This window comes from Lagopus leucura, unplaced genomic scaffold (genome assembly GCF_019238085.1).
Source record: "Lagopus leucura isolate 7727_CA_CO unplaced genomic scaffold, USGS_WTPT01 Super-Scaffold_100050, whole genome shotgun sequence".
In the NCBI taxonomy this organism is placed as follows: Eukaryota; Metazoa; Chordata; class Aves; order Galliformes; family Phasianidae; genus Lagopus; species Lagopus leucura.
This window is the reverse complement of record NW_024962296.1, coordinates 2,324,811-2,350,517: the sequence shown is the minus strand read 5'-3', so window position 1 is coordinate 2,350,517 and position 25,707 is coordinate 2,324,811. Positions and strand designations below refer to the sequence as shown.

The window sequence follows — 25,707 nt, the reverse complement described above, 5'->3', positions numbered from 1 at the left end:
CCACAGAGAACTTATTTAAAGCTGGTAAGGCGAGCAGGCGAGAGAACCGCAGGTCAGACACGCATTCAGGCTCCTTCCAGCTGGTGGCCAATGGCAGCACAGGACAACACAGCCCACACCTCCTGCAGTGCCACACTGACACCGACCTGAGGGTATAACTCCCCATCCGCTCCTGGCCACGGGCAGAAGCTCTCTGTGATGCAGATGCAGAGGAGAGCCAGCCCTGCTGGAGCAGCCTGCAGCTCACAGGTGGGATGGATGCTCGGGGAAAGGAGCCTGCCCTGCTCCCTTCTCACCTGGGAACACCTGGAAAGGCAGGGTGCCATTCCCTCAGCACCTCAGCAGGGATGACCTACGTAGAGCAAACACTTGCCCACAGTGACGAAGCAAACACTGCCCCGGGTTTTTTTTTTTGCCAACCCTTGAACGCTTACATGGATTTTCCAGAAAAATACAACCGCATGCAGCCCATCTTCAGCACCGTGACTCAAAGCCTTGACTGCCTGCAGTGATGAGGGAACTGCATTTATGGGAGATGCGTTCATTTAGCGCCACTTTGCTGCAAAACTCCACCCTTCCTCCAACAGACAGAACGCGTGGCCCGTGCCCTCTCCTCCTCCCCGTGCCCACATTTGGAAGCTGGGGATGACAGCCGTGCCCAGGCTTCAGCAGTGCAGACAGACTGCCCGCCCTGCCCTCAGCCGGGGCTCCTCTCTGTAGCTGTCATGCAGCTCCCAAAGGCAATTTGCAAGGTCCTAATTCATAAAGCAATTAATGGGTCAAGTCTCGCTACTTCAAAGAGGGAGCTCTGGATGAATTTCCAAGCTTGGGACAAGCTCCTGTGAGCTGCAGGCGAAACACTTACAGGATCAGACCACAGAGCTATTTCCTGAGAAGATCAAGCGAACCTAAAGCCCGGCCGTATTAAAAGATCTTGAAGTTTTCTTTCTCTTTTTTTATTTTCTTTTCTTTTTCCAGAGCAATTTTGCTACAGCTCCAATCCCAGCACCCAAAATGACACCACTTTCACACAGCTCTCTTATAAAACAGGCATTTGGCATTGGGAAAATGGTGCTTTTCCCCGCAGCCCCACGGCACAAGCCTGTCTGGGACTCGACTTTTTGGAACGAAATTGGTTGGAATGACAAGTGGAGGACTTTGCTCACAAGGAGCACGGCTGCCCAGCAATCTCAGTAGCACAAATGGGTGCTGTTGCTGGCATGATGGCATGCAGCAGCCTTAACCGGCAGCTCCGGGAAGAGAATAAAAGTGCTGCGTGTAATTGAAACTGCAGGGAGGAGTTAGGGACATAAAATGTAATTACTCGCAGTGGAACAGAGCCAAGATTAGCAATCCTACTTCTGATCACTGAAAGTTCCCCTTAACTTTTTGCTGTGCTGATGGTATCGGCTTTCTGCCTCAGCGCTTCCAGAAGCAGCCCTGGGCTCCCACTCAGTGAGTCCATAAAGAGTGAGGTGAGGGTCTGATGTTCAGCCACGGGTCTGCAGGGTTCCCTGTCACCAAAGCAGGAGGAAGAGGTAGGACAGTACACAGAGCCCTGACAACAGCATGTCCCTCTATGGCCGTGCGTGGCAAGGAGGGGTGAGGGTGCTTTGGGAGACGCTCCGTAATTCAGAGACCTCCTGAACCAGGGCTGATAGGTCTGTTGGACCTCAACCCTGACTCGCATCCACACAGCCCCGTCTACACCTCCACGTCCATCCTCTCAGCCCTCTCCCTCGCATCGCAGACACAATGGAGAATAGAGGGCAGCATGCTCCAGTGGGCCAACACATGCCCTCAGCTTCCAAACCGTGTTCAGCCCCAACCTGCTTCCCCTGTGCCCTCGCTACTGAGCAGCAGGACACGGCCAAGGAGTGTGCCTGGAGCACCAGGAGGTGACTCGTCGGAGACTCTGGCACAGCACAACACGACCTACTTGTATTTCCTTGCCCCATCCGCTGTCTCCTCAATCACCTTCCAGGAGAGGCAGGTAATTTCTTATGGCCTTGAAGGGGCCAGATAACCCCAGATAACCACCCCTTGCTCTTTGTGTGAGATCACTTTAACATCTGTTCTTTATGAAACGCTCGCTGCAGACAAGCAAAGCCTTACCAGGCAGCCCAGTCCCTTCCACCCTCACAAACCAAACCAGCCCACGTTCAGCAACGAAAGCACGCGGCCCCTTACCTCCACCAGGTGAGGCGCGGGGTTGAAGCCACACATGTTGCACACCTGCTGCCGGCAGCTCGTGCAGGCGTTGTAGTTGGGGGGCTCACTGGAGCCCACATTGATCTCGGCCTTGCAGAGGGGACACAACACCCTGGCTTTCGGCACTTCCTTTGGCTTGACGCCCGGCTCCGTTTTGCTTGGCTTGGCGGCCGGCACAGCCCCGACCCGACCCTGCGCCCCGGCGGCTTTGGGGCCGGCTTCCTTGCTGGCGTCGCTGAAGACGATTTTTGGAGGCACTTTGCCAGAAGTCTGTGGACTGGGAGCGGGGGCCTCCGGCTGGACGGACATGAGTGTGCTGGCCTGGGTCAGCAGGGAAGCCCCGAAGCCGAAGAGCTTCCCTGTGAGCCCCTCCTGCTGTTGATCCGCAGCCCCCGCGCTGGAGGCCAGGGCTGTGGGTTTGGGGTCTCCCACGGCCTTTTTCTGCTCGGAGGAAGAAGGCTTTGCTTGTTGGTGCTGCGGGGAAGCCCACGCCGCCTCGGGAGGAGCGGCAGCTTTCGGCTGGCCGTGCTGCTCCCGCTGCGGCACGGTGCTCTGTGCTCTGGGGGGCTCGGACGGGGGGATGGCGGCGGTGCCAGGGCGGGCGCCGGGCTGGGTGGGCGCTGGGGTCTTCTCCTGGCCTGCCGGGAGCTTGGCCGGGGAGTGGGATGGAGATGGAGACGGGGAGTGCAGCTGCTGCTGGCTCTTGGAGCGCGGGGCGGTGGTCATGTCCATTCCCAGCGCCCGCTGCATCTGGCAGTTCAGGCACAGCCATTCCTTCACCTGCGGGATGAGAGGAGGGTAGGGATGGTGAGCAACCAAGCGGGCAGCGCGAGGCCAGCAGCAACACACGCATACCACCGGCTTCACGGCTAACATGTGCCGTAAGCAAAGTCCTCTGTGGCTGTATGAACAAATCATCAACCTCCCCCCACAAAAAAAAAAACCAAGCCCACATTTCAGCACTGTGTTTTTCACAAAAGTATTTTGCAATCACAGGGAACAGACCCCATCTGTCACAGGTACAACATGCCTGTGCTGAAGCAGGCTTTAATTAGCATGGTTTCGCTTCCAAGGCTTCTGCCATGCAGCTCTTGCTAGAGATGAGGCTCTCATATCCCTCCCAGCGCTCGTCTGGTGGAAGAGGGCCCTGCATAATGATGCAGAACAGGAGGAGAAGGCATGGCAGCCTAACTTACCTCCTGCTCTGGCCTCACTAATCCCATGGAGCCTCCTCCCAAACCCTCGCCCCGAAAGGCAGAATGGGGACCAGAATGAAGTCCCCTCCAGGAAAGCACAGGGCCTGCAGAAGGTCAGGGATACTGAGGGTGGGGGGAACAGCTTCTCTCCTCACCGGGCAGGCACAAGGCCAGCCTGGGAGCAAGAGGTTAATTCTCACTCTTGCAACGATGAACAAGAGGATGCAAATGAAAAATATAGTGCTCCCTGGCTAAGTGGTGATAAATGAAAGGCTTTCCCCCCTTGAGAGACATTCCCGGTAACATGCCAATGTCTGAATTAAGTTAATTAAAGAGGCTGTATTAAAGTTGCGAGCCTTCTGAAACGAGGAATCCCCAGGATGCTCAGCAGCTGTGCAAGTATTAACGTATAGCACAGTCTGCAGGGTAACCATGCCTGCAGATTGCTCCAAGACAAGCAGGTATGGTGCCAAACAGAGCAGAAGTGCTCCCCAGCTCTCTGCCCCACACATGGCCCTGGGTCTCCAGCACAGCTCACTCCATTGCCCTACAGATCCAGCTGCATGTCAGCACCGAGCTCCTCTTGCTCTCTGCTGTGCTCACTGCTTGCCCCAAACCTCTTCTCTTCTGCTCCCCATCCCTCCTCTGGACCCTCAGCACAACGGGACCCCATGCAGACAGTGCTGCCCAAACCACTGTCCTACACAACCAGCTGCACCACGCTGGGTTGCTGCAGCGACTGCTATTTACTAGGTTTTGTCATTTCTCACTGTCTTGCTATCACCAATCTGAGCCACGAACCAAAGATGTGCAGAATTCCTCTTTTTTTTTTTCTTTTTCTTTTTTTTTTTTTCTTTTTTTTTTTTTTTTTCCCTTCTCATCCCTTGGAGTTTCTTCCCGCAATGCTATTTCAAAAGAGCAGCTCCCCAAATCCCATCAGCTTTGCCTGCCATCTCCATCAGCTCTGATTAAGGGAGAACCAATCCCTTCTATTCAGGTTCTCTCTCTCTCTCCACAAAGTTCCCAGTATCTAAGAAATGCAAATCTTGCCTCTCTGTGTAATCTTCTTATCCACACTTTAAGACCCTGGGGCGAGGTAGAAATTGGGGAAAGAGATCTTCACAGCACAGAACTGCTCCCCAGCAATTGGAGGTGCCTTCTGGCTACTGCTGGCCATGCAAGCCAAGCGTGGCTCATGGACAAGCCACCAGGACAGCCCTAGGGGGCTGATGGACCCCTTGGCTGCCTTGCCTCCCCCTGTGTGGGCAGACTGACTGCAGCAAGGAGGAGAAATGGGAGAGCAATGGAGATGAGAATAGAAAGAAGTTATCTTACCAATTCTACATCCATACTGGGTAACCAGCAAGAGGAAATCTGAGTGGGGGAATCATGAAAACCACAAAGGGAATCGGGGTGCAAAGGATGGTTCTGAAACCAAACCAGTGCCCCGATGGGGAGCAAGCCAGGCTGCTTAAAAGGGGATGTGACTGCTGGGCAAAATGAAGGGCACCACTGGAGGTGGCAAATCAACAGCGTTCAGAGCTCAGCATCACCGGGACCGACTGATGGATGGGGATGGGAAGCTGTGAAGTGCACGAATTGCAGCACAACACTGGAACTGCACAAAAGTCTCTTGGGGTCCTTTTATCGAGTGCAGCAGGGACAAAGGCTGTCCAAGGAAGGACACAGGTTCATTAATGGATGGAGCGAGTAAAGCTGCTAATGAGACAGATAGGGCATAAGTGCGCTAATTACTGCTGGTGAACGTTTGGAAGGAAGCAGGATAATGCTCATAACAAGGATGAAGCATTTCCAGCTTATTAGCAACTGAGACGAACATCCAACAACATCTACCAGCACCAAGGATATTTAAATTTGGCAGATCTGAATAATTTTGCATCCAAGAGATCTCTGAGAGCTAAGAAGGCTGCTGCGTGCCGATGTTCATCTTCAAGCATACAGAGGAAATCTTAGAGGTCTGGAGGAGTTGTCTGCTTGGATACCCAAGGCACGAGGGTATGACCTGACAGGACAGCCAGCCAGACATCCATCCAGGAGAGAAAGATGACACTGGAGTCACGCAGCAGAGAACTGAAGGGCAAGCAGATATGCCAGTCAATGTGGTTTTGAGGAAAATAGGTCAAGGCAAGCAAACTTGATTTTATTCCCCATTAAAGAGTGTAGAATCGGTATTAGCAATGAATGGAAGTGATGCCCAAAAGGTGTTTTCACCAAGCAAGGTCTGGTATGCTGACAAAAAAAAAAAGAATATCCTACAGAATGTGACTACAAGATATGGCTATAACAGATTTCAGAGCAGATCTAGAGGACAACGGGGGCTTACCACTGCTTGGGTACCCCTCCACTAAGCTGCCCATCACCGCGGTAACATCACCTACAACAGTGTCTGGTAGAGGGATAAATAGGGATGCAGATGGGTCCTGCATGAAGAGCGATGCTGGTGAGCATGGAGACAGCTCAGTTCCACCTCCAGCAGTGAAGGAGCCCTTCCAGAACCACAACCAGTGCCATGCCAACATTTTGAAACGATGAGTACAACTCCACAGAGGATATGGGCCAGATCTGTGACAGGGATTCTAGGAGAAAATGTCTGTAATGGGAGAATTAAAGAGGTCGATCTTTTTGCTTTATCAAAGAGGAGATGAAGAAGTGACTTGATTATGGCATTGAGCAGAAACAATGTCAGGTACTAAGAGGTTCTTAATTAGGCAGAAAAGAGCATGAAAAGAACGAACGACTGGAAATGGAAGCCAAATATATTAAGCATCATTTTTAACAGCAGATGTTTCTAACCATTAAAGCAAATTATACACATGCTGCTGGGCTCGGTACAAAGCTCAGGGAGGCAAAACTTACACAGCCTTTCATCTGGGGAGGATTTAGTGCCCAAATCCATCCTAGCTGTGAACATTGGAGCCATCCAGCCCTCACTGGCACTTGGTAGGAACGTAAGGCATGGTGTGCATCCATCTGCCTGCCCCACATGCACATGGGGCAGGGATACGTAGCACACGCTGGCTGTGCCACAGCTGATGGAGACACCATGCTTAGCACTGGCTGATGTCCAGCTGCCATCCACCAGCACCCCAGGTCCTTTTCAGCAGAGCTGCTCCATCCTCAGTTTTCCCCACCTTGTATCAGTAGCTGGTGTTGCCACAACCCAGGTGCAGACATTGCACTTGGATGTGCTGAACCTCATGAGGTTCTCCCGGGCTCACAGCTCGGCCTGCCCGGGTCTCTGGATGGCGTCCTGCCCCTTGGGCACGTCAACCACTGTACAAACAGCTTGGTGTCATCCGCAGTGAGCAGGCTGTTTTGTTCTCTAGAGGTAAGACAATACAGCTCCGAAAGCATCGCCCGCGCTGGGCGCAGACTTTGCAGCACACAGGAGGAGCCTCAAAGTGAACTGCAAGCAGAAGGACTTCTCAAGTAAATGCCCAAGACTGTCTTCAAGCCAAAATTTAGGATTATCACAGAGAATAATTCTGTCTTCACTGCAAGCTGTCTATTTGAAGGTCACACAGAACACTGTCCTACTGCACAAGCAGCAGAGGACAGGAGAGCATTAGATGATCCTATTTGTGACTTAGGAGACCTGAGAGCGCAGCCCTGTGCCACAGGAACCCTGAGGTCTGCTGGGAGCACAGCTCATCCAACCCGCTGCAAATGATTATTTCAGGCTGGGAAGAGCAGTTCCCCAGTCATCCCCAGTGGGGTTTGTTCATTCCCATCTGAGGTCAGCCTCTTACACCATGGGGTGCACAGCCAGCTGGAAAGCACAACGTGCTCATGGGAAACAAGAGAAGAAAAGGAATGGGGGATAACTCCAAGTTGCCTCAAGCACTTGTTTAATAGTCTGCACAGTCATGAAAAACCACATTTGGAGCCAGCAAGCAGCCAGCCTCCAGCAGAATGCCCTCAGCTGCAGGCCTTGCAGGAGCCCCAGAGCCCCACCTTCTGCAGCCAGCCCAGAGGGACACAGCTCCCTCAATGCTCTCCCTGGGCAGCAACACCCCCAGGGCAGTGCAAACAAAATGAAGGCTGGAATTTCGAATTGCAGGTGCTGAGCTCATTGCTCTGGAAGCTCAGTGCAGCGTGCCATGCATGGGATGAAGAGCAGTGCCACGGCTGGGTGCTGTCCCAGAGGAACGCTGCAGCATCCTGGCCTCCTCCCGGTGCTGCAGAGCTGCCAGGAACCTGCCTCAAGTGTCCTCACATGCCTCCAACTCATCAGCTCTGCTTGCAGCTGAAGAGCCACAGTCTAAAGAAATCAGCTTGTCAGCAAAACAGTCCATCTCTCTGTTACACCCGAGTTTTGCCCGTTTCTCCTACAGCAGCACAGGGACAGCCTATAGCACAGGGCGCACAGCCCGCTTGCAAAAGGCTTGTAAATCATTCCCTGGGGGGTTGCAGCATGCTGCTGCGCCACTGAGGGCTTGGTCTGGGGGGGAGCACACACAACAGCTCTCTCCCTCTGCAGCACAACGAGCAGCCCTGGGGCCAGCAGGCGAGCGCAAGGCGCCAGCACCATGCGGATGTGCACAGGGAGAGGCGTGGGTTGGAGCTTGCTGGTCACATTCCAATGCATGCTCACACAGGGATGCAGCACTCTGGAGGGGCTGTGCAATTAGCAGCGTTTGGGCATTTAATTGACAAGGGATGTGTCTCCGATGTGCTTTGGAAAAAGGCCGTCCTGTGCGTATCCCTTTCTTCAAAGACAACAAAACAAAGCAAACCCAATCCTCGGCACTGCTGCCCAGGAGGGGAAGCCACAGAAGCCACCGAGCCACAAGCAGCCATCCTGCCAGTGCCTGCCAGGAAACAGCCAGCCTGTGCTGGCGAGAGGGAGGAACAAACCCCCAGACTCATCTCCTCTGCTGCAAACAACAGATGGGAGCCCACATTCATCCAGAGAGCCAAGCTGGGGAATAAGACAGTGCCATTTCATCCTATTAGTCATTTATTAATTAATTTTCCCCTAAATAAGCCTCCTTCTCTGGTAAGCACCCCCCAAACTAAGCTAATGCTTCAGAACTGTCAGAAATCACAAGTGGTTGTCATCTCTGCTGTAAACAGAAGAGGAAAGGGTGGCAGAGTGGATGTAACATGCTCCTGCTAGGAAATCACTGCTCACCTATGAGCACAACTGCAAAAGCCCTTCCATCCTGGGGATGGCTGCCCCTCTCTGCACCAGGAGCCACGAATGCCCCACTTCCAGCCATTCCCTGGTAGCACTGCGTGAACTTGGGCACTCAGCCACTTCCCAGTCCCGCCTGGGAGCACAACACAACCTCAGGGCTGTCACGCAGGACGCAGCGAGGCCACCGTGCCACCGCCAGCCCTCCTCACCCACAGCACCCACCCTGGGCAAACGCTCCCAAACCCACCAGCAAGCAGTGCTGGGACTGACCTCGATCTGCCGTGCCGCACCAAGCGGCGCTCCCCCGGCGAGCTCCCCATCGCTGCCGCCCACTCACTGAGCACCAGCCCTGCTCTCCTGCCCACAGCAGGGTTAAAGGCTGGGAGGAGAGGAAGGAGACCTCTGGCCGTGCTCTGCCCCTGCCTGCGCGCCGCTGCTGCTCCACCCTGGGTGCAGGGCCCCTCGCTGTGCAACACTGCCCGGCTCCACGCGCCCGCAGTGCTGCTGCCCCAGGCAAAGGGACAAGTCCTTCCGCTTCATTAGGGAATGTTTCTTGTGCGATTTGCTGCCTCACTAGCTCCTGTTTAGACAGCCTTTGTTCCCCGTCCGCCGGAGCACGCGAAAGGTTTGGACGTAGGGATGTGCTCGGAGGCTGCTTTCCTCTGCGCGCGGTCGGGGGGGAATGGCAGAAAGCTCACCCTGGGCTTTAGCCTGGTGAGATGGCAGCGTGGATGTGCTTTAAGTGCAGCCCCGAGCCCTGAGGCTGCAGAACCTCAGTGCAAGGTCACGGGAAGCGTAATGGACGGCTCTGCCTGGTCCGGCTGCCATTACAGCTCCCTGCAGCAAGGCGGCTCGCAGTTGGACGCCTGCGGGTCCCCATCACTTGGGCTTCTGCACAACTAAGGGAGCGGTCCAGAGGAGCCTGGGGACATGGGGGCTCATGTTGGTGCTCAGGCAGGGCATAAATAGCCCAAAGCATCCTTAGAGAGACACCGCTCTGGGGCCTCCCATCCTCTCCATATGGAAGTGGCCAAGCTGTCCCTCTTGCCCCAGTGCAATATGCACCTCTGAGTGAACCAGCTGGAATGAGCATCTGCCTCCGTTCACAGCAGGGGAGTTGGACTAGATGACCATTAAGGGTCCCTTCCAACTCAAATGATCCTATCTATGACTCCATGATTCTATGAATCAGTATGTAATAAATGCACTTACAGCATTTAAGGCCTGAAGATAGGCAAGACACTGTACGATCTCTTTACATACATAAACAGATTTAATTACACAATTATTCCAGATAAACACGATAAGTTCCCTGCCATGAATAATTCACAATCCAGCTAGCCACACCATCAGCAAAACACAAATCTACAGCCATAGGAAAGAAAAAGCAAGAGATGTGATGGTCCTGCAATACCCCAAAACTGATAGGGTTTTTGCAGTAACACTTCCCCCCATGCCTGGAAGCAAGCTTTGGTCAACAAGCACATAAGAAAAGAGCTCTGCAGGGCAGGAAGCCTTCAAACTTCTGTGGTCTGCCTTGGGCAACCAAGAAACTTCAGAAGGGGAACAGCAGGAACCTGAGCAATAGTGGCCAGATGTGTGTGTGTGTGCAGTGGTTGGAGATGGGGGGACGAGTGGTAAAAAGAGGGAAAACAAGAGTTAATGATGTGAGAACCTTAAGCACCCTCACTGTGACGTACTAACTGTCTTCCTACACTGAGTTCCTCACAGTAGCGAATGATTCTGGGTGAAAAGGTCTACTCTAGAACTGGTAATCACAAAGCCAACCAAACAACCAACCCAATCAACCAAAACCAAGCCAACCAACATAAAAATCCAGCCCAACCAACATAAAAATTCAATCAACACCAACTCAACCAACTAAAACACTCCACTAACCAACAAAAACCAACCCAACCAACAAACACCAACTTGAACAACCAACCTAAAGCAAAACCCAAACCAGCCTCTTGTTCTCTAGCAACGGCCAAAAGAGCAGCAGCACGTGCTACCCGTGGTTGGGCTGATCTTGTCAGAAACCACTCACGTGGCCTGTGCCCTTGTTTGGATCCCTGTGCTGCTTAATGGATGCAAATACCGAACAATTAGAAAGCCACAAAGTAGGACTGGTGAATTCCCCTCCTGCTCCTGTTGGGTACCTGGGCTGCACAGTTCTCCCCAGAACTTTCACCAAGCGACCACGATGCAGCTACAGGGCTGCAGAGCAGCACGATGGGGCACAGAAGGCTGGAGGAGCCACCTTGGTGCTGCAGGAGCACCGCTGGGGAGGGAAGGTGCCAGGACTCACCACGCTCAAAGAGTAGAGCTGTAGAGCCCCATGAGGTGGGACTAGAATGAGATGGGCATTCAAAAGAAAGCATCCCACACGCTCCATAGGATTCTCCATCACGAGGTGGGAGGCACAGGGCAGGTTTCTCCATCCAAGGGGCCCAGCACTGCCTGCTCTCTGCAGCACCCTGCTTCTCCCAGGAGATGCTGCTGGCTTTGGGTTGTACTGACAATGGGCTCGGCTCCAGCAAACCCTATGCTGAAGGCTGCAGGGCTTCACCTTCGTGTCCTGCAGCAGCAGAGGGCTCTGCAGGAGGTGCCTGCTCCCCCGACAGATGGCTGTCTAATTCTGTCCTTACACCTCCCAGCCGCTGTGGATTTACTGGGTGGGCACTGCAAGGGGGAATAGCAGGGCTTTAGCTTAACTGTCCTCATGGTTAGAAAGCAGTCCCAAAATATTAACCTAATTCTTCCTTGTAGCTTAAGCCCACTTCTTGCTGCTCCTTTCTCCAGAGACAAGAATGTATGATATTCCATAAAAACAGCCTGAGAGCAGATTCCTGCCCAAGGCACCTGTCTGGATGAGCCATCCCTACACCAACACGGTGAAGCACCTCTCCAAACTGGTTGAGTAAATCAGCATTTTTTTGCTTGCTGTAGGGGTCTAAACAGCAGACTCCAGAAAGCTGCACAGGATGCCTTCTGATGAAGAGTTTGTTGTCCTCTTCCAGCATCACACAAAGAGAACAAGTTATCCAGCTCTGCTCGTTTCCATATCAGAGATTTGCCTTTGGGAGATGTACCAAGAACCCATCAGCCCCATCTGAAACCCCAGCGGAGCTTACAGCACAAGCTGGCTACATTCTGCTCAAAGGATGGGTGGAGTTCTTGATTGCAAAACCAAAAACTGCTACAGAAGAATAAAAATACTACTCAGTGAAAAGAAGAAGAAAAATACCCTAGGGCAATATTTCCTGCCTTTCTGGTTCCTTAGCTTTTTGCCTACTGCTTCAGGTGGGTGCCTGGGTGCCCCGTCCTTTAGTTCAGAAAGAGGGTGCCCTGCAGGAGGCGTGCAGGAGCTTTAGCATGGGGTTGGATGAGGCGATTGCCACAGGTCCCTCCCAACCCCTATGGTTCTGTGATTCCCACTCCAGCCCCAGGCAGCCCCCACCTCTGAGCTCTGCCACCCCAGCCAAAAAGCACAGAGCTGGTGGATGCCTCACGCAAGCTGGGGACCGCATCCATCCAGACTAAACGCAAAATAAAGAAGAGCAAACTGCATCATTCAAACTGATTTCACCTCCCCTTTGATTTACTACAAGCTCCAAATGCCGATTAGGAACCGCTTCTGGAGAGAAACCATAAATCTTGCCCCAGCTCCAAGCAGAGGCCGCTCAGGCGTGACCACCAGCCAGGGGCCCTGACCGACGGCACATCTGTCAGATGAGGGAGCAACAGCAAGCATTGCCCCCTGCATCTTGCACAGCTCTCCAGTTCTGGGTGCTGCACAGCCAAAGCTCCAGCCAAACAGCAGCAGATCTGCGAGCAGCCAGACCCAAGCTGCAAGGCAGGGCTGGATCAGCAAGAGGGAAGCGGCAGGATCCCTGCACCAAGGCAAAGAGCATTTTGCATCCAAATAAACACTGCCTTCCTATTAGCTTTTGTCTGCCCACATGCTTGTCTGTTTGGGCACTACTCCACACAGCCCCTGCCTGGCACTCCGCAGGGGTAGGAAAGCAGTGGTGGAGGTGGAGGATATGGACAGTGGGTGGGGAGGGCGGGGGGCACATCACAGTGATGTTGCTAAGGCCGGGCACAGCCCCCAGGGGGCATCTCCTCAATGCAATCCCATCCTGGGACCTCTCACTGCAGACCTGCCTCCAGCCAGAGCTCAGCACCCAGAAATACTTACAGGAAACAGAACTTCTGAAGTGCTGTGGTTTTATAATCCCTAACCCACTATGGCAGTAACCATCATCTGCTGCCAGCAAGCAGCAGCACCCCAGCAGCCGCTCAGAAGACAGATGGCAGCAGCAGCGTGCTGGTTTGGTAACATTTTTCAAAGCACTCTCCAATCTGAAAGCCACAATCATTTCATCTGGAAAATTAATACGGCAGGTCAGAACATAAGGTAGAGTTTGGAAGAATGAGTTATGGTGCACAAGCTGGCTGCGTGGTTGCGTGCCGAGCTCAACCAAGCACATTCAGTCTTCTCAAGGCTTGAGAGGCTGCTCAACAGGGAGGGCACAAGGACAAGCCTTTCCCAGCAAGAAGCATGATGGTTTCTGAGGAATCCAGAAATTCAGGTAATTCAACTTTCTCTCAGATGCTGAGAGAGGCTGGTGCCACAGACCACTGGCTTTCAACGAGTCCTTCCCACCATACCTGGATGTGACCCGCTGGGCACCACGCTCTGCTTAACATGGTTGCGTTGGGAAAGTGCAGCAGGCAAGTGCTGGAGATGGGATGGAGCAACACAGGATGGCAGCAAGGGCAGAAACACTTCACAGTGTGTAAGGGAGCGCAGCAGGGACCAAGCAGAACAACATGTGGACAGAGCCAAGGCTGGGCTGGGTTTGGAGCTGTGCTCCCGAGGAGCTGCAGCCACCTCTCCTCCTGCAGCAGCTCAGCACCTGCAGCTCCCTGCCTGCCTACACCTTCATGCATTGCAGTACTTCGCCAGACAAAAATATCAAACCATCTTCCTTGAGGTTCCCACCCTGTAGCCCCAAGTTTGGCCACATCTCCACACCAAACCCCAGCACATCCAGCCCCGTACAGCCTTATACATGCATGCCTATACATTTGCATGCTTCGTGGGGGACTTGTGCTGAGCCCACACTTCTTGCAAAGTCCAGTTACATGCAGTGACAAGCTCTTTTGCTCTTCGGGGACAGGGCTTCAAACAGCTGCTTGCTTGCAGCAATTAAATGGGAAGAGCGCTGCCACCAACTCTGATAGCAGGCCGTGCTGTGACTGATGCAAACACCGTCTGCAGTGCTCTGATAAGGATATTGGATGATTCACAATAATCTACCCTGTGCTGAACGCAGGAGCCCGGGAGTTTGTGCTTCTGTTTCCAGTAACGGGAATACGGTGCGTCGTGCTCATCAGAAGGACATGGGGCACCAAAGCTTTTCTCTCTTGTCAGACTGGTGTGCACTGTCCTGCTCTTCTGCAGGTCTCCTCCCTCCAAGCAGGCTTCCAGCCACCCTTGGCAGTGAGCATCTGGCCCCATGGCTCAGAACTGCACGCAGGGAGGGTGCCCGAGCTGTGGGGAGGGAGCAGACGGGCAGTGGGACGGCCAGGAGGGTGCTTGGGGTGTCATGGGCAGAAACATGGTCACAGAGCCAGCAGGGCACTGCGGTCCCCACACTGGTCTCCAGCTGCTGCAGGGCCGCACTGCACCGTCCCTTAACCCATCTCAGCAAACCTGCCATCCCACAGACTGGGCAGCAGCACTGCTTGTTCCCATCCCATTAGGATCACATTTCCCTCTCCAAATTCCCCTATTGAGCCATTCTGACAATGTTGCATTGATTGCTCCTGGAGAAGAAAGCCAAACCAACGGCACGGCGTATTTACAACACCAGCAGAAAAATCCCACCCTTCGGCTGTCCCCAATCAAAAGGTTTACCATCTAGTTAAAGCAGCATTTCAATCAGAGCTAAAATAACCACTTCTCGTAGCCCAGTTAGCACTGCATCCCTGCATGCCGGTCTTCAAACAGGGGCAGCCAGGTTGTGGGGCTGAAGCCGGAGCTGTGAGGAACACCTCAGCAGGTTCACTCACTGCCACACTGCTTGCAGGCTGCTCATTCCATGCACTGGGACGTCCCAGGGAGAGAACTGGAAGCAAATAAGAAACACACAGGGAGCCACCAACCCTGCCCCAGCTGCTCCGGAGAACACAACCACGACAGTCCATCGCCCAGCCAGGGTTCTCCTTTGGAAGCCCAGTGATGGAGGAAAGCGTATCTGTGTCCGGATTCCTTTTTGAAGTGAATGAAGTGACATATCAGGTAGGAGCTGGAGAACACCCAGTCCTGCAGGCAGCACTCAGTCACACCGGGCAGGGACAAGGCAAGCAGATGCCAAGCAGAAAGCAGGCTGCCTCTCAGCCCCTGCAGCACCACAGCCTGGATACAGGGGTTTGCCAGCTCTCTCCTCTGGTCCCCATCAGTGCATCACCTGCCTTCCCACAGCCCACTCGTCAGCAACACCAGCACCATCCACCAGCAGCCACCACCCTGCCCATCGCATGGTGACATTTTCTTCAAGTGGATTTTTCATTATTGGAATCGTTTGCGCAGAGAGGAGCGAAAGGCAGCACATGGGGAGGAACAGCCGGAATTACTCATCAGCTTTTTTTGTTGCTGTTGGCTCTGACTTGGGCGGCCATCCATCCATCCTCCGTGCAGACAACCTGTGCATGGCTGCAGGAGCCCCTGCTCTGTCTGCAGCAGTGGCTGCAGAGGCAAGCAAGTCATTTATATTTAGAAAGCCTGGGCAAGCGCTGCTCTCCAGCTTCCTATTAGCTGCTCTGTTCAGTGCTAATCACCCCCATTTAGAAAAAGAGCATAAATAAACAGAAGTCCAGCTGGGAGATAAGAGGAACATCCTTGGGCTCAGCATTGCAGATACGAGACAAAACAAGGGCTTGGTGTGGAGATAAGGGGACGGAGAGGTGAGGGGCATGCATGACCTGTTGGAGCAGGGAGACAGGCTTACAATCCCCATCGATATTCTCACATCATGAGTTGTTCAGTGCAATCACACTGTCTCATAGAATGGCCTGGGTTGCAAAGGAGCACAGTGCTCATCCAGTTCCAACCCCCTGCTGTGTGCAGGTCGCCAACCAGCAGCCCAGGCTGCCCAGAGCCACATCCAGCCTGGCCTTGAATGCCTGCAGGGATGGGGCATCCACAGCCTCCTTGGGCAGCCTGTGCCAGTGCCTCACCACCCTCTGTGTGAAAAGCTTCCTCCTAATATCCAACCTAAATCTCCCGTCTCAGTTTAAGGCCACCCCCCCTTGTCCTGTCACCATCCACCCTTGTAAACAGCTGTTGCCCCTCCTGTTTATATGTTCCCTTCAAATACTAGAAAGGCCATTGGTCTGTAGGCATTCTCCAGACATTCCAAGCAGCAAAGAGCAGGGCAATGGGAAGGGAAGGCAGGTGCATAAACACACTCCTTCCACTTGGGAAGATCAAGTTCTACCAAGTGCACCACAAAACTGATGAACCACATCTGATGAACACAATCCCCAGCTGAGAAAAGCACCGCAGGAACATAAGGAAGAACTTAGGGATTCTCTGTAATCCCCAAACAGTCCCAAGCAAACCCACGAGACATGGTGAGCATCGTTTCAGCACAAATTAAAGCACGTACTGAAACGCTGCAGCTCTGCTCTCGATTAAGATCAAAACCAACCTCTTGTCAGTGTTCTCCTTATATTGTTTGGGAGGGGGAAGGAATGAATGAGAAGAAACAAACAGCACCAACAAAAAGCCTTCAGAGAATAGCGCAGACGTTCGTTTCTCAGATCAGCAATGCGCTGCGACGCTTCCAAAGCCACAAGCAACAGATAAGATGCCTGCAGGTTCCTCTCATTGTACCAAACAGAGCAAATCCAATCAGAGGAACGTGCTGCGGGATCACTCAGCTAAAGGGTGCCATGGGAGCAGCATCAGCAAGCAGAAGATGGAGGGAAAGAAGGTTTTCTAATGGCATTGCTCTGCCTGGCACTCAGCAGAACTGTTTGACCAAAGAGTAAAGCAACCCCTATGAGACAGAAGAAAACTAAGGGGAAAAAAGTTTTAATGGGAAGGAAAAAACCCACCAGAGTGGGCAATGGTGTTTAGAATCCTGCACCTCCATTCCAAAGCCAATTTCATACATGGGCATGTTAGCAAACTGATAGATTTCACCACTCTGCTCCATCACTTCTTCACATTTCACTACCAGTCTTTAATGACGCCATCACTGCTCCCTGCTTCATGTTTCCTTCTGCCTGAAATACAGAGAGGGCTCCAAAATAAGCGAACGAGTGAGGAAACTCATGCATCCTTATGCTACAAAATGGAAAGCTATGGGAGCACTTATTTTAGAGCAAGAATACCATTACTCACACGTCAAACCACAAGCAACACAGGCAGGGATGGGTCTGCCCAGGCCAGTGAGATGAGAATGAGCTGATACTCAATTAGTCGGAAGGTAGAAACCAAACAGAAGATAGCACCTCTCCACGAGCAATTGGACAGACCCACACCACAAGGTGCCCCAGCAGCTGACTGCAATGGCACACGTGCACCACTCTCCTTGAAAACCAAAAGCCTGCTGAGCCATATGAGAAAGGAAAGGAAAAAAAAAAGATGGAAATAAAAAAAGACACAAGTTTGGTTTGGCAGAAATGCACATCCTCTGGAGCATAAGGCCTCGCCTAGCGGCAGGGTCAAAGTGCCTTGCCCCTGCCCACCCCCCTCACTCGTGGTTTCTGGCAGCCCACAGATCGTGCAGAAGAGGATTTGCTGCGTAAAACACAGTTCTGGTTTCCTTGGTTTCAGCTTTCTTAGAAAATATGATGTTCCCGATAATTGAATCCCACTAATGAGCCTTGAAAGCAGAAAGAGAAGTTGGAAAGATGCATCTACCGCAGCCACTGAGTGGAAACCATCAGCTATTCACATGAAAATATATACGTGAGCAAAAGGGAAGCACGGCTGCATAAGTCACCAGGAACAGCATGCAGCAGCCTTGCAGCACCGCCTGGACTGAAGGGGTCAGACAGGAAAGCCCTGACAGAGGGCAGCATTTAGAAACTGTAGATTCTGGTTGTTGGGACAAATGGGGACTGCTCACCACCTCCAATAAAACCCAAACATCCAGCTGACCTGAGTGCCCAAATGCTGTTTCCTAACATCCTGAAGTCACATGGCTGCTTTCCCCAGTTTCTGAAGCCTTCAACCCAAGAGATGAACCCTGCAGCAGGTTCCTGACCAGAGCCTCCAGCTGCCCCCCACCCCATCTGGGGACCTCCAGCAGAGCCCCTGCATGGGGAGCCCTGTGCTGCAGTAAGACCTGATGCCATGCACCCACCTCACACCTCCACTTGCAGAGTGTGACAGTATCCCAGGTGAGAAATGTCAGGATTGACTCCTTCACCCCAAACCATGACCATATCCTGGAAGCACCAAGAACCATTTCTCCCACCGCTGGGCCCCAAAACTTCATGGCAGCACTGTGTGTACGACCACTCCAACATCTCACCGAGAAGCCCCAGCTGCTCACAGAACCTCTGGGCTGCCCCAGCAGGTCCTCCTAACTAGCACACCTTCCTCCTCCCCCAGATGGCAGTTCATATTATGGCAATTATCCACTGATTGGCCAGCAAGAACAACACCTTTAATGCTTTGCAGCTGCCAAAAGCAAGGGTACAGCATCTTGGAGAAAGGAAAATGTGACCATCACGCTCCCTGGCAGCCCATAACACTTCAACCATAGAATCATAGAATGGCTTGGCTTGGAAGGGACCCACGGATCATCACGCTCCAACCCCGCTGCCACAGGCAGGGCTGCCAAAACCTCGCACTGAAAAGCCCCACTGGGATGACAGAGACGTTACCTCAGTGAGATGCGGGTTGGGGTTGAAGCCGCACTGGTTGCAGACCTTGCTGTGACACTGGGTGCAGGCATTGAAGTTGGGCTGGCTGGGCGCCGAGGTGAGCTCCGTCGTCTTGCAGATGGGGCAGAGGGTGCTGCTGGGCAGGGGCGCGATCTGGGGCAGGGAATAGGGTGAGGTGGGAGTGCTGCCCCGCTCCGGAGAGGCCGAGGGCGACCGTCTGGCTCTCTGGCTGTGGGTATCCACCTGCAGCGTCCTGCGGGGTCCCTCTGCCTGCCCACGGCCGCGCATCTCACGGGGGCTTTCGGAGTCCTGCGCCAGGGAGGGCGGTGCCGATCGCTGTCCGGCCGCGTGGTCCAGCTGCTCCGGTCTCCTCGGCGTGCTGAAATGCCATTAAAACACACACAGGTAAGGAGAGGCTCGGCGGCGCCCCAGGCACTGGGCAGCCTGAGCTGGGGGCAGCCGGCACCACGGCACAGGTGGGGCTGGGAGGTTCCTTCCATCCCAACAGTGATTCTATGATTGTCCCACCGCTTTTCCCCGTCCTCACCGCGGCGATGCCACCTCCTTCCTTCCCCAGAAGATGCAGGGGCTTTAGCTGCCAGCTCCCAAGGACGGCGCCATTAAAGAGCTTAGTGGCTCTGCATCCCCCATGAGCACACGGCTTCCCGTGCTGCCCGACGTCGGATTTAGCCCTCACCTGATCTCTGTGCCCGAGATGCAGCCCTGCACGCCCCACCCCGTGCTGTGCAGAGCCTGGGACGTGTCGCTTACGGGTGGGAGAAGTGGATGTCGGTATTCTGTCACCCAAACCCGCCGTAATCCGGAGCTTATCAGCAACACCCACGAGTATTCCTCGTGCAGGTGGAAGCTCCGCTGCCCTCACTGCCATCCACAGCCGGTTAAGGAAAAGTAATACCAGGAATCTCAAATGTAATAAATTGATGATTTACCCAAGCAGGGCCTGACCTTATGAGGGTTTAAAGAGGGAAGTTCGATGCATAAAACTAATGAAATTGAAAGCGCGCATCACCACAGCCATAGGAACTCAGATGAAAACAAATATTAAAACAGCACCTTGGGAATTTATGGATTGAAACCTGGTTCTCCAAAGGGAGAGGCACTTGGTATTGGGAGTTCTCTGCGTTTTGCAGCTGGCAACACCGCTGTCAGCACTGCTGGGTGCCCGCCTCGTCTTGGTCAAGCACTTCCCTTGTGTGAAAGGAGAGCTGTGTGCAGGACACGGAGGTGTGGGAGCACACAGATGTGGGCACGATCCTGTCCATCCCAGCACCACCCTGCGCACCGTCAGCCCTGCGCTGCTGCCGATAGTTGGGAATGTGGGCTCAGGAAGCCGCTGCCCATCTGGGAACACCGGCCTGCCAACAGCACAGCACTGCAGCTGCAGGCTGATGGAGCCGTGTCCAGGCTCCATCAAACCCGTTTCCAAGGAAGGCCCTTTGGTTATCGCTCATGGACAATTAAACTGAGGCATCTCAGTGCTGCAGCGTTCCCCCGGTCAGGGGGCACAGCCACAGCTCCCCCAACCCAGCCTCTCATACGTTCTACCTGTGCTAATTAGGCTTCCATTCCACACAAACGTGATTTGTCATGAAGCGAAGAGATGCCATCAGCTTTAGGAAGGGTGAAAACAATGCAGGAGGGCAGTCCACAACCCCCATCCCATCCCATTACATTGGCACAGCATTCCGCTGCAGGGATTCCTAGGGTAAGGCAGTGGAAGAGAATGGCTCCAACCTAACTCAATCTAGCTCGGTCTTGTTGGGGCACCTGATATGGTGCATGGAGGGGCTCAAGGGAGCAAGGGAAGCAGATATCCCCTGACTTCAGCCTCGGCTTTGGGTCTGCACCAAGGTTAGCCCTGAGGACAGTCACAGTGAGCCCTGGGGACAAGCACAGCTCTTCTGCCAGCAAAGAAAGAAGGAAATCGCATGACCCCACAACAAAACCCATGGGATAAGAAGACAGCAAACCAAGATACAGCATGAGAAGCGAGGAAACATGTGGATGTGGACAGCTGGAAGATGGAGGCTTGGTGAGCAGGCAGGGACTGGAGCTGCTCCGCTACGAGCGCAGATTTGACCTACTTGGTTTGACTGAAACCTGATGTGAGCATCCACATGACTGATTTTAAGAATCAGCGAATATAACCTATTTAGGAGCGAGGAGGGAGCGGAGCAGGAGGAGTTGTACTCCCAGTGAAACGGCACGGGGTTCGCTGAGACATCTGCAGGGCTGGGGAACATTGCAGCCGACAGCTTCCCGGCCCCGAAAACGCATCTGAGGTGGGGGGTTCTGCCTTAGATTCTGAGCTGCTAAAGAAAGGCAGCAGCCACACAATCCAGAATCGGCACCGTCACAAATACAAGTGCTTAATTACACTGATGGCCACGCAGGATGGATTTCGTGCTGGAGCTGTGTGTACTGGAGGGCTTTAAAACCAGCAAGTGCCCCAGAGCTGACAACAACTCTGCTCCGGAGAGCTTAGGGAACAGACAGCAAAGCAGAAGACAAGAAACAGCGACGGGGAACTGTCAGAGGGGATTTTATGAGGTGCCAACATGCGCTCCTGTGAAAGGCCACAGTGTTTAATGAATTACTTTTGCGAGCAGTGGAAAAACCCCGTTCTGTGCAGCTCTGTGCTCTGGGGCTGCTCCACCCTCCTGAGATGCGACTCCTGCCAGCAAAGCGCACCGAAGCGAGGCGGCTCTCCTGGTGCACCACCAAAGCAGCGCAGACACAACTGAGAGCCAGGTGGATCAGAGTCATTGGGATTGGCAGAGACCTCTGAGATCAACCAGTCCAACCATCTGCCCACGACCCTCAGTGCCGCATCCCCACAGCTCTCAGCCCCCCCCCAGGGATGGTGCCACCCCCAGGCCATGGTTTGGCAGGTCGGCTTGACCTGAAGAACCTGAAGGCCTTTCCCAAGCCAGATGGTTGAGCCACTCTAACTGGCACACACGTGGGTTTTGCTCAGAAAAAGTGTGCTAACAAGGAATTGGAAGCAGCGCAGGAGGTGCCATCCATCCTTTCAGAACTCGTGTCGTGCACATCTGTCAGGGCCGTGCAAAGAAGCCAAAGAGCAAAAGGCGATGAGTGCCCTTCCACTCACAGACAGCTTTTGGCCAAGTCAATGGATGTCAGAAAGAAATAAGGGGAAAAAATGGAGGGAGACGTGGGCAAATGAAAGGAAACCATCTTGTGGTTTAAGATCTTGGAATCCTGGCATGGAGGAGAGCAGTTACTTCTTGACATGGGAGCATTCTCCAAGTCTTGCCAAGGGAGAAGCGGGCTCTGCTCAGGAATGACCTGGCAAGGAAGCAGGTAGGGATGTTTATTCAATGCATCCCAAGCTAAAGCCTAACACAAAGAGCTTCAGAAAGCTCTGTTGGAATGGATAGTGAAATATCCAAGGTTGAGAAACGCAGAGCAACACACAGGATGCGACCGCCGTAACCGTGCACAGTGATGGGCTCCAAAGGAGGCACTGCCACTGCACCAGAGTTCTTGAAGCCATTTTGGACAGTCCTCAGAAAACGTCAATTTAATGCTCATCAACAAATATAGAACATTCTACAGAGGAAAAAAAAAAATAGGAATAAACCAAGAAACAAAAAGCCGCAATTAAGTTATTTTGGGAAAATCACATTCTGGAAACCAATTCAAAAGGAAGAGCAGAGCAGCGCGTTCCCTCACATTGCTGCCGGTTTTGCCCCCGCCCCACAGAGCAGCACAAAGCTCTGGTTTTGCACACAGAGGTCTGCTTTTTTTTTCTTGGAGCTTCAGGCTCCAACCAGTGCGGGGTCTGCAGGTATTGCTGTGCCCACTGCGCGTCGCTCGGGGTTGGCTCCAACAGCACCATGCCGGATGTCCTTTCTGCAGCACCTACAGTTCCCCACGCTCCTCCAACCCCCACCCCGGCAGCAATAGCTTTGCATTCTGCCATTGAGAAGCCAGGAAGGCTGTAGGGCTCTATTTTGGATGAGTTCCATCCGTGTTCCAGAATTAAAAGCTGATGCAAAAAATGTATCATTATCCATCTCCGTGACAGCTTGAGTCAACTGAACTCAGCCCGGAACGAGAAACAACATTCACTTTAGGCACAAAAAATAGGAAGATCCATCGGGAAGAGAAGCACTCTTAAAAAAGAGGCAGTAATGACATACCAGAAAGAAAGCAACCTATATTTTTAGAGAAAGGGAAGAAAACCCTGCTATAACAGCCCCGGTGCCGACGGGATGAGAGGAAATGAGGCTGGCCGTGCTGTGGGCTGTGGGCAGGGGCAGCGAGGTGCAGGGAGATGGCTGCCAGCCCACTGCTCTGTGCTGGGGTGCATCAAGGACTGCAGCCAACCAAATTCATTCGTTTTCCACCCATGAAAGAGTGGCACCCTTTCACCATCCCCCAGTCGTGTCTTTGTCCATCCTGTGGTTGCCCTTCTAACTTCTCCCCACGCCTTGTGGATCCTCTATTGGTCTTCATTGCTTCGTGCTACCAAGAGAGCTGACATTTAAGGTGTGGAAGAGCAATAGAGAGGACATTGCTTCAGCAGGGCTTGAGGCAACAGGGATAGAAGCTGTTGAGAGGTGGCGGTGCCCACTCCTTGGAGACAGCCAAGCTCAGGCCGGAGGGGCTCTGAGCACTGATGGAGCTGTGGGTGTCCCTGCTCACTGCAGGGGGTTGGACCAGATGGCCTGAAGGGTCCCTTCCAACTCCAAGGATTCAACGATGTCCTCCACAAAGAGCTCTGAGCACTGCACGTGTCACGAGGGTGCTGGGGAAAACCAAGCCTGCAAGCAGGAGGGATCCACACCCCACCAAGCACCTTCTGCTGAGAGCTTCGTTCAGGCTGTGTCTGTCAGAAACCTCTCTCCTGCAGGAGGGGCTCCCACCCTGAAGCCCTGGTGCCTTGGATGGGCAGGAGGCCATCGGGCTGCAGTGGGCTGTGAGTGCTGATCCTTATCCTGGGGGGGCACCTCCTGGCTCCAGGAGATCTGAATCGGGAGCCCGAGCACAAACTGCAAACCAAACTCAGAAGGAGAGAATATCTGTGCGTGCAAATGTGATATTTACAATAGGAAGGCAAGGAAAACTAACGAATAAATGCATTACCAATAACAAAAAGAGAATCCATCAACTTCAATATCTCAAGCTAAAGTGCCCAGGGAGGCGGTGGGGTCACCTGTAGGTGTTTAGGAGCCTTGGGGACGCGGCAGTGCAGGACGTGGCAGTGCTGGTGGTGGGAGGATGGCTGGGCTGGATGGTCCCAGAGGGCTTTGCCAACCTGGGTGATCCCATGGTTCTATTCCTACACAAAGCAGCTATCTGACTGCGTTTGTGAGTTCTGAAGAAAAAGACAGACGTGATAATTTGTTGATTCAGAGTGTTTTGGATGGCGTTTTTAGTTAATGAAAAGTAAAATGAAGCTGGCAATTATCGACACTGGTTTCCTGAAACCGGGTGGTACGGCCAAGAGGAATCAGATCCTAATCTAATAAGCAGCGCAGCTCGGAGATGCTTTGAGACAAGAGAGGCACACAGGCAAAGTAGAAGAGAACTCCTTTAGAGAAGCTGCTTGAGTTTTCTCCCAGTGATTTTTCTGGACACCGTTTCTCCCAGGCTAAGCTGCTGGATAACTTAGGAATACAGACCATCTTCATTGCCCAAACAAGGACTGGTGCTCCATTATAATTGAATGAAGCCAGTCAAATCCACGTCTAATAGAGTAGCCAAGGGTTTAGGAGTCTGCAAGCCAGAGAACAGCAGAGCTCTGCTGCTGGACCCAAGCAAACAGCAGCCTGACATGCAGGAATACAGGACTGGCGTGGAAATTTCCACTCTTTAGGACCAAAGAGCTGCCCTAAAGAGGGGCAGACGCTGAGCAGCACAGGGCGCTCTGCAGTGCTGCAAGCAGAACGCAGTGCTGCTCACATACAGCAATGTGGGTGCACTGGAAAGGCAGCCATACAGCCCTGACACGGCGTGCTCCAGCATATCTGCTGCAGACATCTGGCACACAGGGTCGTGCTGGAGGCAGGAGGACGCCCAGCTCACCATCCTCTCAGGATGCTCCTGCAGCATGCACGCTCCTCCTGCAGAGGAGGTCTGCAAGGTCTGAGGGACACCAAGGCCCGGCAGCTCCCCGGACCGATGGCAGAGCAGTTGTGGTGCCAATAGCCACCCCTGCCCTGTCCAACATGGAACTGTGCTGTGCATGGGTGAAAAAGAGTCCCAGATCCCCGGGCGTGAGACAGAGCTGGTAAGGAAACATGGGAAAAACCAGTGCATCTCAAGGAGAGCACGGCCTGTTGTCAGCCTGACACACACCAGACCATCCTTTTACCATCAGGTGCGCCTTCCTTGCAGGAAACTCACTATCCAGGAAAACACAGCTTTCTTACTAAAACCTATCCAGCTGTTACCATGAGGACCCACTGGATGCCCCAAGCTTGGCCAAGCAGCACAGAGCAGGACACGCATACAGCGAGCTGCCAACCCACAGCAACTCCACCAAACGTCAGCACGCGCTGCAATCGCTGCATGGCCGCACCACAGACAGACCTGGGAAGGCTCCAAGCCATCAGCTTTGCCACTTAACTCAGATGTTAGTGTTTAAGGAAAGAAAAGCAAGAAGGAACGCTCCCTTCCCCCTAGCCAAACAGCCACTGTCTCCCTAAGAAGATTAATAGGTGCGTTTAAAGACATCAGTCTGTGGGCTTTGTGAGAAACGGGTGAGAGCTCCCACAGTTCCTCAGCCCAGCTGTGGAGCCAAATAACAGCTGATGTAAGTAGGATTGGAAGAAAAGAAATTAAAAGCAATCTCATCTTTCATACTGAAATGGAAAAAAGTGCATTCCAGAGCACACGTATTGAGGGAGGTGAACCCTGGGAGCAGCACAGAGCAGCTCTGCTCTGTCTGCAGCTGAGAACGTGACAATCCAATCTTTGCATTCAGCTGCACGCACGCCAGGCACCCTCCAAAGCACCCCGAGCTGCCGACCAACGCCAAACCCCACATGCACTGATGTGGGAGTGGGATGCAACGTTGGGTCCATGGGGTGGGGGAGAGCCAGCAGAAGCCGTGCAGCACGAGCCCTGGGCACAGCAAGCTCAGGGCAGCATCGCCTGCAGGGGAACGCCGGGCTCCTTCCAGCTGCAGGAAACTGGAACCCACCAGGCAGACTGCAGGTCTGTGTGTTTGTTTTG

At 53.3% G+C, this 25,707-nt stretch overlaps 1 protein-coding gene across 1 annotated transcript in view; it reads right to left on the bottom strand.

Annotated features, from left to right (window-relative positions):
• Positions 1 to 25,707, bottom strand: part of BSN (bassoon presynaptic cytomatrix protein) — a 53,578-nt gene that overhangs the window by 25,473 nt on the left and 2,398 nt on the right. Inside the window, exons 2-3 of the mRNA XM_042885433.1 lie at positions 18,481 to 18,859; positions 2,191 to 2,991 (exon numbers count right to left, since the gene is read on the bottom strand). Coding sequence (XP_042741367.1) covers positions 2,191 to 2,991; positions 18,481 to 18,859 — 1,180 coding nt within the window. The remainder of the gene's footprint in view (positions 1 to 2,190; positions 2,992 to 18,480; positions 18,860 to 25,707) is intronic.